Source organism: Zeugodacus cucurbitae, chromosome 5 (assembly GCF_028554725.1).
Source record: "Zeugodacus cucurbitae isolate PBARC_wt_2022May chromosome 5, idZeuCucr1.2, whole genome shotgun sequence".
NCBI lineage: Eukaryota > Metazoa > Arthropoda > Insecta > Diptera > Tephritidae > Zeugodacus > Zeugodacus cucurbitae.
This window is the reverse complement of record NC_071670.1, coordinates 26687864-26704426: the sequence shown is the minus strand read 5'-3', so window position 1 is coordinate 26704426 and position 16563 is coordinate 26687864. Positions and strand designations below refer to the sequence as shown.

The window sequence follows — 16563 nt, the reverse complement described above, 5'->3', positions numbered from 1 at the left end:
TAGCTTTCCATAAGAGCTTTCTATCCAGGATGAGCCCCAGGTACTTGACTCTATCCGCTGGACGGAGACAAGTTCCACCCATCGATGGCAAGGGCGGTTCCGGTATTTTGTACCGTGTTGTGAACAGAACCATTTCAGTTTTATTTGGATTTACTGAAAGGCCACATTCCGCAGCCCATTTCGATACCACGCCAAGATAACTTTGTGAAAGTTCGTACAAAGTGCCTAGGAATTTCCCCTCGACCATGACAGCTACGTCGTCAGTGTAGGCTACCACCCGGCAGCCCCTCCTTGCAAGCTTCTCTAGCAGGTCGTTAACGACCATGATCCAGAGAAGAGGGGAGAGAACTCCTCCTTGGGGGGCTCCACTGTTAACGGCACGGTGTACACGCGCGCTGCCCCAGTCCGCTATGATCGTTCTTTCGCAGAGCAGACTGAAAACGAGATGCTTAAGGTTGGATTCAACCCCGAACCTATTCAGGGCTCCAAATACCGCTTCCGGCAGAACATTATTGAAAGCCCCCTCGATATCAAGAAAGGTTCCCACGGCAAAGTGTTTGTGTGCAATAGACTTTTCTATCCAAGTAACCACAGTGTGTAGGGCGGTGTCTACTGACCTGCCTTTACAGTAAGCGTGCTGCGCGCTAGATAAAAGATCTACTGGTATCCTTCCCCTGATATACCGATCAATTAGCCTCTCCAAAGTTTTCAATAAGAAAGAGGAGCGACTGATAGGCCTGAAATCCTTGGCCGCCTGCCTCCAAGCCCCCGGAATGCACTCCAAGGTGCGCTCCACCAGGGGAAGGATTGCTCGGAAAGTGAGCGTCAAGGAGCAGATTGAGGGTTTCCTCGCTGCTCAGAATCCACCTTCCATTGCCGTCCTTGAGATACCCCAAAGGGACGGGTTTCTTTGCGAGAATGGTCCTAAACCTAGAAGATTCCCGACAACCTTCGACCTTTTGACAAAAGGCTCTCCAGGAGGACGTTTTAGCCTTCCTAATCTCGGACTTGTAAATCGCGAGTCCGCTCTTATACAATATCCAGTCGCCTGCAAACCCGCTTCTGCGAGCTTTATTAAATAGCCTTCGGCTAGATGCCCTAATTTCAGAGAGCTCCGAGGTCCACCAGAAGGGTCTCCCTCTGCCTTTCGGTGTCACCATTGGACAGGAGCTCTCCAGGGCATAATTACACGCGGAGCTAAAGACTCCGACATATTCATCCACCGCATCCGTCGTGAGCAGGGATTCCCGCTTCGGCGCAACTGGTAGAGCACGTCGGAGTCTCCTACCGATGTATCTATGGTCCGAGAAAGAGTGGTTCTCTAGAACCCTCCAGCCCGAGATCATAGGTCCAATCGTGTTAGAGGCAAGGGTGAGGTCAAGTACCTCCTCCCTGCCCGCAGCCACAAAGGTAGGGGTGTTTCCCCTATTACAGACAAAAAGATCTACATCTACAATGAATTCAAAAAGTGACTCACCCCTTTTATTTGTATCCGAGCTACCCCAGATTTGATGTCGCGCGTTCGCGTCACATCCTGTGATGACCCCGATTCCGGCTTTATCCGCCTCCTCTAGGGCCTTTCTTAGTAGCAGGGGGGGTGGTTCCACCTCATCCTCGTGAGACATATAGGCTGATATCAGCCAAAGTCCATTTTCACCGCTCTCTAGCTTAGCCGTCACACAACGTCTCCATTGCTGTAATTAGGCAAGAGGAACACTTTTAGTTCATTTCGTACTAGCATGCAGGCTCTGATTCTACCTGGTTCATATACCGCTAGCAGCTTATGACTCTTCGTCCTCAATCCAGAAATGCCGTTACTGCTCAGCCACGGTTCCTGGATGAGGACGACATCGACTCCGTCCTGTTCCAGACGGAGTAACAGTTCTGCGGAAGCCGCCTTTGCATGTTAGAGGTTAATCTGGAGAAACTTCATTCTCAGTACTCTCCTCCAAGAGCGCTAGTTCAGCGCTTGGGCTGATTTCGTCCTGCTCCGCGACGAATAGCCGGTCCAGGCCGAAGACAGACTCATCAGCCGACGAGCCGCCCCCGATGCTGGCCAGGTCTAATGGTGCGTGCTCCACTTCCATGGTCGTTTGACCATCCGCTTCCTCCTTCTTCTCCGCACTTGGAGGTTGTAGGCCATCCGCCTTGGGTTCCAAAGAGAGGTTCCTTAGAGCCACTCTCTCAAACCCATAGGTCATGACACCCTTGGCTTCTTTTAGAGGGCCGAGAGACTCCGCATTTAGCAGAATCAGCGCTTGCCGATAAGGTTCCTCGATCTTCTCAACCCGCACCACTTTTCAGTCGTGCGTTGGCAGCGAGGGATTACAGTACCGAATAATCTCCTCGATTTCCCCCGGGGATGAGGGTTCGGCAGGTAGCCATACGCGAGCCTTAGGTCGTAGCGGCAGATCTGCCTTATCCACGGCCTCCAGCTTAGCTCCCTTCCAAACCTCACCCACTCGAGAGACTGCCTCCTTATAAAGCGCTGCCGATCGTTCATCGGCACACCATATCAATTTGTGCATTCCATGGTGCCAGCCGGCACTTTCACACATATGTGGTGGTCCAGGGTTCCCTCTGACCACCGTCATAAAAATGGCGGAGATGGCCGCCGCCACCATCCATCTTCCCTACTTCGGTCGAATACACCGAGTTCAATCGAACCCGCTAGTTTACCGATTTCGCTAAACGATGGAGCTGCGCCCGTTCGCGGCCTTTTTCCAAGAGAGGATTCTCCCTCCTGCGATCTTTGTCGCTTTACTGTTGGGGCCGCCTTCCGCCCTGACGCCTCCTGTTCGCCTCCTTCGCTCAGTACTTCCTTGGCCCATTCGAGCGTGCCGGCATGATGCTCTGACGACCGGGCCTCCTTGCCCACGTAATGCTCCACAATTTTGGTGGCCAGACGTCGGTCCGATTTCAATTTCCTAGCCGGGGTTTTCCGGTTTCTCTTCGGCCCTTTCGCTCCTGTGGAAGCTGCCATGAGTCTAGCAGAGGTTCCTTTGCTAGTGCTGGCGATCTCGCCAAGCAACTCAGCCTTATTGTGGTCAGCAATCGGCTGGACTCCGCCGACACCTCCCGTCCAGCTATTTCTGATGTGTGTCACCACATCATACTCAGGTGACAGAATGCCGCACCCACCAGCCCAGGGTTCAACCAATTCATAAAAATGTGTTCCTACTCGTTGTCCGAATACGTGCCTAAGGTCGTAAATCAAGGGGGGGGAGGGTTTGGTAAGGCCGTGAAGACCGTAGGTCATTTAGCGTTACCCTGGGTGCACCACTCGGAGGCGACCTGCACTACACCCCCCAAGTGCACATACTCACAGCACTCTCCTGGTCCGAATTTTTATGGATTGTGGCATCCACGCGCTGTAGAGCTGGTTTGGCAGAGCACTGCAATCTGTCCCGTTGCAGTGGAGATGTGGCCACTGGCGACACAACTTATATAATCGCCGTGCCTGTCGGTGGTAGCAGCCTCATCTCCCACCGACGTTTGGGCTGATATTCCAGCGCGCTTTTCACTCTTCTTGACATCCATGTTGATTTTTGGGATTCGGGGGTCTCTACCCTTAGCGTGTTATACCTACCGCCAGGTACCTCATTGGCACTGGCCACTGATTTAGCTTAAAAAAATGCACATTTTCATATCAATTTTGGGGTACCATATATTTCAACATGCAAGTAATTCATCCACAACACATGTATTTTTTAACGCAGAGCAAATTATATATGTATGTCGCAGAACAGAACAGAAAGTACACATTTCGAACCCCAGGGTTGAATTTTGTTATGTAAACTATTTTTACTCTTCGAAATCCATCATTAAATGATAAATATTTTCTTGTTCAGGTAAATTTGTTTATTGACAGATACACTCATATTCAACATACCCCTTCAAACTTATCAAAATTAAATGTTCATATATTCTAAGATAGGAGTTCCATTGGTCTCCAACCTATTAAATATCTCATCTTCTCCGAAAAATAAATAAGTTGCAAAACGAAGGACTTACCCCTTCCTTCGGTCGTGTCCCAACATTTTATACTCTCCCAATTTGCAAGGCCAAGAAATATTTCCTGTTGTTGGCAAGCCTTTATATTAAAAAAAGTAAGAATATATATTTACAGTTTATGAAAAGATAAAACCTATATTTATAGCGTTTCATTTCGATATGCCTATTATATAATAAATATTTTGCTTGAACTTGCTAAATTCTTTTTCATTTATTTCTTCTTCTCGTAAACGCCTCAGATATTCCTTGTGCTGGAGCCATTCTACATGTATTTTTGGATCCGCTGGGCCCCACTTTTGACTAGGAGACATCGCTTTTTTTATTGTCTATAATGATAAGTAATTCATATGTTAGTGTGAATGTTCGTATATGGAATTGCATAATTACTCTTCTAAAGCTGGCTTCTTTGTGAATATATAAGTACCAAATACCCCACAAGGGAAATTGAAGAAATCCAATTAAAAGTAATACCCAGCCGACAACTACAATTATATGAATGCATATGTAGTTCATATTAATACATATTAACTATCATATGAAATCAACCAAATCTTGATTATGTAAAAAAATGCAGCTAAGATAATGTAGAGGGTATAAGTCAGATAAATTACTCACTTTCGGCAGAAGTGGGGTATGACCACCCCGCATATGTTATAGGTTCCATGACCACAAGGGAATATATAAAAATGACAGCCAATAGTAATGGAGTTATTACACCCCAACATAGACGCCAGTAAATAGACACTTTACGGTTCGTCATGAATTCTACGTCATCACAGAAGTTACGAAGACCTAAATTCAAGTGTAAGTTAAATGATACATATATAATAAATTCTTAAACCCTGAGGGCAATTGAAAAGCGAAAACTTATTTAGCAAAATCGTTTGTTATAGTACATATGTACATGCTAATAAAAACTAATATTCAAATATTTAATATTTCATACCGTAAAACCATGTTATACCGAGTATTTCGAAAACTGCAAGAGAGAACACTATATAAGTTCCAGCAAAGTAGTCCACAAGATTTAGAATCCATTGACCACCCTAATAAATTAAAAATCACACACACAAGGTATAATAATAATTATGGGTTTTCATATGAGAAATGTATCATAAAAGTCAACTCACCGGCGTCACGTATAAGATACTAATGCCAAATTCGATTAACGTTAATATCAGCGAAGCAAGCCAGAACCTTTTTAATTTGAATTGGTCACAGATTATGGTTATTAAAGCACTTTGTAGTGCCGCTAAGGTACCGATCCCCAGAACAAAAAGCATGAAAAAGAATAATACCGAAAAAAGCTTTTCGGTGTTTAAAAATTTATTAATGAATAAATCAAAACTCAGTAGTATGAAAATATTAAAGTGACTCATGTATTACAGTTGCAATAATAATTATTTATTTAATGATGATCCTAATTACGAGATAGAAAAAATAATGAAACACCAGTTTTTTTGTGTTTGAAATCGGTCTCTAGAGTATCAAAACATTACAAAAAACTCGTTAGTGGGTAAAACATTAAATAAACAAGTAAGGAAGGAAATATAATACACAATTTGACCCACATATTCGTCATATACATTGTATAAAGTCCATTGAAAGTTGGAAACCAATATTAGGTTAGAAGCAACGAGGTCCTCGTGTTCGATATATTGGGCCTTAAAAACCTATGGTCCGATTTCGGCGATTTTTTGAATGGGGCTGCCGCACTATAAACATATATTTGTGCAAAGTTCTGCACTGATATCATCACTAGTGCTTACTTTATATATTGGAATGTAAACGATTCAGATCGTCTGGTCGTTCTGGTCTGATATGGTTTATGACCCATAAGTGGGCGACGCCACGCCCATTTTCCATTTTGTAAAAAAAATCTAAGAAAAATCATTTCTTATGTATCGATTTTAAAGCTGCCTTCGATAGCACGAACAGGAGCTGCCTTTATGCCGCGATGTCTGAATTTGGTATCCCTGCAAAACTAATACGGCTATGTAAGCTGACGTTGAGCAACACCAAAAGCTCCGTTAGAATCGGGAAGGACCTCTCCGACCCGTTCGATACCAAACGAGGCTTCAGACAGGGTGACTCACTATCGTGCGACTTCTTCAATCTATTGCTGGAAAAAATAATACGAGCTGCAGAACTAAATAGAGAGGGTACAATCTTCTACAAGAGTGTACAGCTCCTGGCGTATGCCGATGATATTGATATCATCGGAAGCAACAACCGCGCCGTTTGTTCTGCGTTTTCCAGACTAGATAAAGAAGCGAAGCGTATGGGTCCGGTGGTGAATGAGGACAAGACGAAATATCTCCTGTCATCAAACAAACAGTCAGCGCACTCGCGTCTTGGCTCCCACGTCACTGTTGACAGTCATAACTTTGAAGTTGTAGATAATTTCGTTTATCTGGGAACCAGCATTAACAACACCAACAATGTCAGCCTTGAAATCCAACGCAGAATCACTCTTGCCAACAGGTGCTACTTTGGACTGAGTAGGCAATTGAAAAGTAAAGTTCTCTCTCGACGAACCAAAATCAAACTCTATAAGTCGTTCATTATTTCCGTCCTGATGTATGGCGCTGAAGCGTGGACGATGACAACATCCGATGAGACGACTCTTGGGGTTTTCGAGAGAAAGGTTTTGCGCAAGATTTATGGTCCTCTAAACATTGGCAACGGCGAATACCGCAGACGATGGAACGATGAGCTGTACGATTTATACGACGACATTGACAGTTCAGCGAATAAAAAGACAGCGGCTACGCTGGCTAGGTCATGTTGTACGGATGGAAGAAAACACTCCAGCTCTGAAAGTATTCGATGCAGTACCCGCTGGAGGAAGCCGCGGAAGAGGACGACCTCCACTCCGGTGGAAAGACCAAGTGCAAAGTGACCTGGCTTCACTTGGTGTTTCCAGTTGGCGCCAAAAAGCAAAAAGGAGGAATGAGTGGCGCGCTCTGGTGGATTCGGCTATAATCGCTTAAAGCGGTTCCTACGCCAAATATATATATATATATATATGTGAAATTTAGTGTTCCTGACGTTTTTCCTTAGTGAGTTAACCTACTTTTGGTAATTTTCAACCTAACCTTTGTATGGGAGGTGGGCGTGGTTATTATCCGATTTCTTTCATTTTTGGACTGTATTAAGAAGGGGCTAAAAACGACTGCAGAAAGTTTGGTTTATATAGCTCTATTGGTTTCCGAGATATGTACAAAAAACCTATTTGGGGACGGGGCCACGCCCACCTCCCCAAAAAAATTACATCCAAATATGCCCCTTCATAGTGCGATCCTTTATACCAAATTTTATTTCCATAGCTTTATTTATGGCTTAGTTATGGCACTTTATGTGTTTTCGGTTTTCGCCATTTTGTGGGCGTGGCAGTGGTCCGATTTTGATCATTTTCGAAAGCAACCTTCCTATGGTGCCAAGAAATACGTCTTTCAAGTTTCATTAAAATATCTCAATTTTTTACTCAAGTTACAGCTTGACAGACATCCGGATTTGAACTTAACTCGTCACCCTGATCATATATAACCCTATATCTAACTCGTTTAGTTTTGGGACTTACAACCAACCGTTATGTGAACAACTCTACTCTCGTAGAAACTTCCTTGCGAGAGTATAAAAATTGATAAATACCAATACCGAATAAATAAACATCAAACTATAATGAATTTATGAATTTGATGAATACGTACTCGAATTGCTTTCAATTTTAAACTCACCTGAGGTACAAATGTGAATTTGGCAATCGCATCAGGATATGAAATAAATGCTAGACCGGTGCCACTTCGCACCACCTCTCCAATATTAGGTGCATTCAGGTTAAGTGCTAAATTTCCCAATATTCCAAAAATTGTAATGCCAGCCACAAGAGATGTAAAGGTGTCCAATGTTGTAACAATCATAGCATCTCTTAATAGAAAAAGTTTTTATTAAGTACAAATTTATTATAAACAAGTTATAACCATTCAAAATGAACTCTCACCTGTAAACATTGTAACGGAACTTATTGTGTGACGAAAACGCAACAATCGGTCCGAAACAAACAGCCAAAGAAAAGAAACACTGAACTACTGCTTCTTTCCACACCTGACCAAGTTAATGAAAAATAATTTTGCGGTCATTGAAATTCGGTAAAGAGGTTTGAAATTGTTTTGATCAATAACCTAATTTTGAAAATAACTAAAAATTTTGTAGATACATGTATTATTCAAAAAATGTATTGTTATAGGAAATATTAAAAATGTTTTGTGTTGTACTAAAGCTTATTATATATACTTAGTCATTTATATACCTTCATATTAAGCAATTTATCCCATTCGGGCTTTAGAAAAAATATAATTCCGTCCACAGCCCCTTCCAAAGTCACAGCTCTTATTAGCAGAGTTATAAGGATTACGTAGGGGAATATTGCCAAAAAATATGCAACTTTTCCCAAACTCCGCAATCCTTTGATCAATATTAAATATGTAACTATCCATGAAAGCAAAAGAGTTAATGTTAGTCGCCAGCTTGGAATTCCGATCCCATCACTTATATCTTCCAATTCTCTCAACACAGTTTTACTATAAATTTGTTCAGTTATTTACTAAAAATTTCGTTATTTTCATATCATGTATTAAGTAATAAAACATTTAATAACACACCGATCACTTTTATTTACCTGAAATATAGCTCGGAGCTGCTTTGTAATTTTGTACTCGAACTAACATTTTCACTGTTTGAGAGACTGGAGCCGACGCAGTTTAGCCATTCTTCCTTACAATACGCCCATGGCAATGGCGATTGAAATGACCCAATGAAGTAATAAATAGTTACAGCTATTAAAGCCGAATAGTATGTCAATACTGCAAACGTCCCTATTGATTGGCCAATACCCACTCCTGAAATGTACATCAATTCACCCGTTTTTGAGTGTCGCAATGAAGAATATTATCATTTTTAAACCCTTACCCGTGAATATTGGACAAGCAGACCACATTCTCACAGAACTTTTACTGGCAAATTGGCCCAACAGTGCTTCCATGTAGTACATTGGTTTACCTATTAATAATTTAAATAGTTTATAAAAAATAAATACTTTCAAAATAGTTTATAATACTTTTTAAAACTAATTGGTTTAGATATAGTGTAATGGGTATTTAATTGAGCACTATATATTTGTTAGTTTATATATTTATCTCGCAAATTCAATATAAAGAATGGGCACTTTTGTGTGAAATTTATTATACCTCAGCAACTACTCAACTAATTTTAGCTTAATTTATTGTACTCGTACCATATTTTCTTAAAACCCTTGTGTTACAGTTAGAAATTGACACATGCGTTGCAAAATCACGAATTTAATCCTTTCTTATGCTTCGTTTTCTTTAGCAAGGATTCATGGCTATTAACTAATTTCCATTGAAATTTATTAATTCGGATTAAAGAGAGAATTTGTTTTACCGATTTTCAGTTGGAGTTATCAGAAGTGTTTTCTGAAATATACAAAGCAGTGACAATGTCTTAAATAACGAGGTAAATGAAGAAGACGACAAAAAACAGGTATGGAAGAGATAAGGTTGAAAAGTGAAGCGAAGAGAGCATAACCGCAAGCGGCGGCACTTAGACCATTATTAGGCCCATTGTGCTCCCCGAAGGTACCCTGATAAGCATCACCTGAACAACTCCGTCGATTTAACGAAACTTCTGAGTTTTTTCCATCCCAGTTGCCCAATTTCTCTCAGATTAGAGCCATGGAAGGTATCTCTTCTTAACTGACAGAAGGCTGGGCATTCGCAGAGATAATGCTCTAGTGTCTCGTCATCTTCCGCGCACGGCCTGCATTTTGCCGATTGTACTATACCAAGACCCTAGGTAGGTGCCTCGTGATGACCCCTCTGATACAGTTTAGTTCTCTTTTGCTTAAAGTGAGAAGTTTTTTGGTCTGCCCAGTGTCAACACTACCCCATTGACGCATTGACATTTCGTGTTGGCGCAGCGGATAGCCTTAATTGCGGCTTGGCTATCCACAAAAAAGTTCATGGACCTGTTTATTGGGCGCAGGCCCACCTAGCGCCTCTCAGCTTGAAATACCGACTTGTAGTCCATTAGTTTTAATATGCATTCTATATGTGGGTTTTTACAGAAGAAGCCTGCTCCCATTCCTGTTTCACCTTTTGATCCGTGGTTTCATCATTGGTACTATCTATGATTGTATCGTTGGTCCATTCTTCTCTGCTGGGGAAGGAGAACGTTTCCTTAATTTCCCCGACAGTCTCCGTTTCCCGGTCACAGGACCAATCCAAACCGAGTTCAGTATCAAGATTTAGTAAGCGCTGCATCATACTTCACTTGGATATGTATTGGCCGGATATCAAGGATAACATCCAAAGACTTTGTTGAAGTGGTTTTCACAGCACCCTATCAAGCAGGTCCTCTGAACCTGTTCCAATGGTTTAATCCGGCACTTTTTCGTTATTGCTTTCCATTAAACTAATGCACCATATGTTACCGTCGGTCTAATCACAATATACCATCTGGGTCGAAGGTCCTACTTCGAGGCAATGGCTCTTCGCAGCCCTCCACTCAATGTGTTCTCTCCAGCTTAGTTTTTTTATCTAGGATGACCTCAAGATATTTGACGGAGCTTGTGAGTTTAATGGTTTTACCCCTCAGAGCTTTATTCTAACTCTGATAAATCCAAATCTGGAAATCCCTAATTGGTTGAGTGGTCCTTGAGGTCAGATTTTTAATCTAAATGTGTGCGATACCATATATGTACATATACAATAAATTTTACATCTAGTTTCAGTAAGATAAAGTATTAAGCAAAAACAAGTCTGAAGTCTAAATATTTTGTTTTGTGGATTTTTGTGGTGTCAATGTCGAGAGAATTATGCATACTGAACTAAAACGTCCTGTTTAATATGTTAGTTTATATGGAGGGTTGAGTTTTTTTTACTCTCAAAGTACTCATTTCAAAAGTAGGATGAGTTTATAATGTTTTGACACTAGTTCCATAACATTCTACTTAAACAACAAGTTTTTTGTGATACACATATAGTTAAGCACATTATAATGTTGTTTTCTGATTTTTTAGATAATTTATCAAAAAACTTTTCGACTTTAATTTGCTAAGTTGTTTAACCGCTTACCTATAAGAAATAACACAATTATGTATGGTACCAGAAAAACCCCTCCGCCATTTTCGTATGCGATGAATGGAAACCTCCAGATATTACCCAAGCCAACCGACACTGATATACAGGACATTAAGAAGTCCAATTTTCCAGACCAATTTTCACGATCTTTTTTACTCTCAATATCGAGAGAAGGCGTATTTTTTTCCTCCATTTGATCATTATCCATTTTTAATAACTAAATTACGTCTAAGCTCACTGGAATGTTAAATTAGACTAATGTTGCGTTTTTTCAAATCGGCCTGCGTTCATTAACTCTTATGCTGTCTGCACGGAGTGCGTCATTGGACAGATACCGCGAAAGTAATAAAAAGTAAAACTTGAGGCGGCCGAATTTATTACAAAACCAAATGATAAAACAACTTAGACGTCGATATAATGTGCGCAGAATTCCATAAATTTCAAGATTATATTAGCAACAATACTAGAGCAATTTTTTGCAAGTCTTTGTCTTTTTCGTTTAATTGCTCTGATTACACGTATGTATGTATGTCACTCGTGCTTGTATGAGGTGATACTGAAATAAAATTATCGAAATTGACTGCTCTATTTGAAAATATCGGACGGATATCAACCTATTCAATAATTTAATGAGTATGTATAGGTTTATGCTGATGGTCATGGCAGTGGCGATGTCGGCGTCTGGAGTGCCACTGGTCATAAGTTATAAAAAAATCATAGAAAACAATTCTATTCTATACAATGTCCAGCGCGGAAAGAAAATTCAATTGAAGAAGACATTTAAAAGTTCATATGCAGGTTAAGAAGGATTACGATAAACTCACAGTGCATATATATACATTTTCAAATACAAACATGTCTATAGTTGTGTTGTGTGATGTATAGAATATATAGGAGTGCGCATCCCAAGTAGGACACTTGCTCGCAAAAAGGCGATATGTGCAAAAAATAATCCAGAAATCACTAAGTCCCTAAAGTTGTATACTATCAAATAACGCAAATGTAGCTTTGACATTGTTTCTAGGAAATATGTTTGTATGTAATATTTAAAAATTAACAAACAAGATAAGTTTGGGGATGGATGTACATATATTTAAAGGGAAAATGAAGCATTGTAGACAATTAAAGTAATTAAGTTACTAAATTACTCTTTATGAAAGTCGCAAAGTTCTTGATATAACTATCTGTAAATCGAAAACCATTATTCATATTTTTATACCCTGAACAGGGTATATTAAGTTTGCCATGAAGTTTGTAATACCCAGAAGGAAGCGTCGGAGGCCCTATATAGTATATATATAAATGATCAGTATGTTGAACTGAGTCGATTTAGCCATGTCCGTCTGTCTGCTTGTCTGTCTGTATATATACGAAATAGTCGTTCACTTTTTAAGATATCGATTTGAAATTTTGCAGATGTTATTTTCTCTTCAAGAAGCTGCTCATTTGTCGGAACTGCCGATATCGGATCACTATATCATATAGCTGCCATACAAACTGAACGATCGGAATCAAGGGATTGTATGGAAAACTTCCGCATTTTACTACATATCTTCATGAAATTTGGTGTGAGTTATTGTTCATAGAAATAATTTAATCTCCGAAGAAATTTTTCAGATCGGTTAACTTATAACCTTAATGTTTCTAGCAAACAACCCGGCTAAAACGAATTAGTAAACGGTTTTCTTTTTTTTACTTACTTTTTCTTATGTCTTTAGATTTCCTTAACCACATAGTTACTAAAAGAAATGCACCTGTGAAGGGTATATTAGCTTCGGTACAGCCGAAGTTAACGTTTTTTCTTGTTACCACTAATTATGACAATTAAAAATTACACGAAGATTAATCTCTCAGTGACATGGAGCCGGCTATAACCGGCTAAACGGTTCAACGCCAATTACATTTACAGACATGGAGTCTACAATATTTTTGGTCAGTTCCGTCTTTAGCTAATACAAAAAAACTGGATGGTTTGCCCACGCAAGAACATCATGCTACTCAGTTTCACCTGGTGTATCCAAAAACGAGTACTCCTTGCCTTCCCTAAGCTACCACTATAATTCGGTCTTAAATTGATTTTTGTTCATGATTTAGTAGTGCAACATTGCGAGTAACAGTCGCTGCTAATTCGACAGTATCATACTGCAGTGTATCGTGAATCTGTGTTGATTAAATCAGATGCATTCGATTTGGTGAACTCATACTGAAACCACCAAACAGTAAGGTGAAATCGCAATGACAATGCCATGATCCCCGATAGTAATTAATGCTTCATTATACATTATAGAGCTCTTGGTATTCGACTAATCGACTAACCGAATTAACCGAATAGGGCATTATTCGAATAATAATATTCGGTTTTTACTATTCGGATAGTCGTCAGTCATCGAATATTCAATTAACCGCTAATTTTCGACTATTCGGTTAACCATTCGTTGTCGACTATTCGAATAGTGCAAGTTCATTAATTTTCTTATTTTTATTGAAAAAGTTAAACATTAAAACTAACAAAAAACTTGCTTTAAAATACAAAAAAATAACAATGATTTCACGGGAACCGATAAGTAATGACAAAATAGTTTTTAACCATTTCAACTGAGCGAATGTATTAAAGTATTTTTTATAAAACGTCTATTTGGATATAAGAAAGCTAAAAGGTTAACATATGTTGGTTGCAAGCAGCATCTACGTGGTGTCACAATGTTTCCAACAATGGAGAACGTCCTCTCTGGTTCTGATAAAGTGGCTGGAATGCGGAAACTTAAAAAATCAAAGGCTGTTTGGATTTCAAACAATTTTCATTTATTCGAATAGTGACAAATGAAACTTTGAGCTCGATTATCTCGAAATTATATTTTTTGAAAACTGCTTTAAAGGTGAGGATGATTTCTCGAGAGACATTTTACCGATTGTTCTGAAATTTTCATGTGTTGTTTATATTAACAATGATTAGTTCGTGAACGAAGGAAATTTAATTTGGAAAAAAAATTAATATATTTTTGGTAATCGACATTTGTGAAAAAGTGTATATTTTTTTAAACAAAACACTTCGTTCACGAACGAAAGTATTCTACAAACTAACAGTGTTTGGTTCGTTCATGTATTTCAGATAAGCTGTTCTTGATTTATGATACTGTATCGTGGTCGCCGCAAGTGTGTGTAAAAGGAGGGGTTACCGAACGTGGGCCATCGACGTCACAATTCAGCGAATTTTCTAATGAAATTTTTTCTACAAATATGTCAAAATATGTACTAACTGTTATGAAAGTCGTTTGGGAATATACAAAGTGTATTCAACAAAGTGAACTAAGTATTTGACATACCCTTGTTTGACAATAAAATAGAAAACAATTCACGTATTTGTTTACATTAACCCGTATTTTTTGCAATTTGTCAGTTGGATCACAAAACATTGGTAAATTGCTTCCATGAGTTGTTTTGCACAAGCAGAAAGTATTCGGAATTTTCTTTTATTCGTTTAAATTTTTTTCGGGTGCAACCGAACATTTTATACTCCCTCAATTTATTTAAGGAATTTTATTAAGACATAAAGTTTAATAGAATAACGAAAATCGTCATATATAGATATGAGGGCTGAGGTGATTCCTGAACCGATTTCATTCATTTTCACTATAGCCAAGACTATACGCTCAATTAATTTTGCTCAGATATCTCACATATTAACCAATACATATATGCGCAATAAAAACAAAGCCTATAATTGAGTATATATGACCCGATTTTAATAATTTTTGGAACAGAGACACACTATTAGAAGAAAACAATTTCCTCTGAATTAGATTAAATTATCTGAGAGATTTACCCATATTTTCGGTTAAAATTTACCCTTAGGCACTGAGTTCAACATGTTCGATATCTGGGGCCTTGAAAAATTATTGTCCGTTTACGACAATTTTTTCACAAGTGAAGCCAGAGATGATATACACTATTTATGTAAAGTTTTATTCTGCTATCTTTATTGGTTACTTATGTATACATTAAAAAGTGAAGGAATCAGATGGAATTCAAAATTTAGTTATAAGGAAAGTAGTCGGTGTTGTGAACCGATTTCGTCCATTTTTTTTCCGTGTTATCAGGGTGCAAAGAAAATATTATATACCGAATTTCATTGAAATCTGTCGAGTAGTTCCTGAGATATGATTTTTAACCCATAAGTGGGTGACGCCACGCCCATTTTCTACTTTGTAAAAAAATCTGAGTGCATTTCATTTCTGCCATTTCTTCTGTAAAATTTAGTGTTTCTGACGTTTTTCGTTGGTGACTTAACCGACTTTTAGTAATTTTCAACCTAACCTTTGTATGGGAGGTGGGCGTGGTTTCTCCGATTTCAACTATTGTGCTTCAACATGGTGCGTGGTGGGGTACGTAAGGTAACCGACTGCATAAAGTTTGGTTTATATAGCTTCATTGGTTTGCGGAGCGGGGCCAAATATGCCCCTTCCTAGTGCGGTCCTTCATTCCAAATTTTACTTTTATAACTATTTATTTATGGCTTAGTTATGACACTTTATGTTTTTTCGGTTTTCGCCATTTTGTGGGCGTGGCAGTGGTCCGATTTTGCCCATTTTCGAAAGCAACCCTCTCACGGTCCCAAGAAACAAGTGTTCCTAGTTTTATTAAGATATCTCAATTTTTACTCAAGTTATCTGTTGTACGGACGGATGGGCAGACAGACATTTGGATTTTGGCTCGTCTCGTCACCCTGATCATTTTTATATCTAACTCGTTTAGTTTTATGACTTACAAACAACCGTCATGTGAACAAAACTATAATCCTCTCTTAGCAACTTTTGTTGCGAGAGTATAGAAATTGTAAATTTTCACCGTCACTCTTTTCGGAGTTATTATTATTTAATTATAATTATATTACGCATGGTAACTCTACCTGCCAGTTTGACATTTGCTTTGTACACTTTTCCTTTCCTTTTAATGACAAATAGAGCACGAGACTTGACCCTTTTCTTCTTAACGAAAGCCAACAGCGAAGCCTGCAACGTGCACTTCGCGACCTCTACAACGAAATGAAGCGTGTCGCGGGAATTACGTTAATCGAGAGCATTCTCCACGACTTATGGATCATACGATTACCCACGTCTACTCAAGCAGCAATTGTAGCAACGAATGTGTCAATCGTCGAAAAGTTGAAAATCGCCGATTCCATCACGGAATCCTTCAAATTACGTCAAGGAGAAACCAGCGAAGTATGTACCGTGCTGCATTGTACTGAACAAGATCTGAGAGCCGAAGTAGCAGACATTAAGCTTCCGACCTCAGCGAAGGATCTCAAACGCTTTCTCGCCATGGTAAATTTCTTCAGATCGTCAAGCGACAACTAGATTTTATCGTTCAAATCACCACAGAAATTCGA

At 39.5% G+C, this 16563-nt stretch overlaps 1 protein-coding gene across 1 annotated transcript; it reads right to left on the bottom strand.

Moving 5' to 3' along the window:
* Nucleotides 1–4122: 4122 nt before the first annotated feature.
* Nucleotides 4123–11686, bottom strand: LOC105219107 (sodium-dependent nutrient amino acid transporter 1). The gene is made up of 11 exons (XM_011195032.3): nt 11169–11686; nt 8986–9075; nt 8696–8915; nt 8327–8597; nt 8018–8121; nt 7755–7944; nt 5145–5321; nt 4961–5060; nt 4630–4806; nt 4402–4496; nt 4123–4340 (listed from the first exon to the last, which is right to left on the bottom strand). The coding sequence occupies exons 1-11, from the start codon at nt 11380–11382 to the stop codon at nt 4164–4166; spliced, it is 1815 nt and encodes a 604-aa protein (XP_011193334.1). The 5' UTR covers nt 11383–11686; the 3' UTR covers nt 4123–4163.
* Nucleotides 11687–16563: the final 4877 nt, after the last annotated feature.

Coding starts and splice junctions, on each gene's coding strand:
- LOC105219107 (XM_011195032.3), bottom strand. CDS start 11,382: ATGGATAATGATCAAATGGAGGAAAAAAATACGCCTTCTCTCGATATT. Junction 5,061..5,144: donor GTATCTTATACGTGACGCCG/GTGAGTTGACTT, acceptor TTAATTTATTAG/GGTGGTCAATGGATTCTAAA. Junction 4,341..4,401: donor AAGAAGCCAGCTTTAGAAGA/GTAATTATGCAA, acceptor TTATCATTATAG/ACAATAAAAAAAGCGATGTC.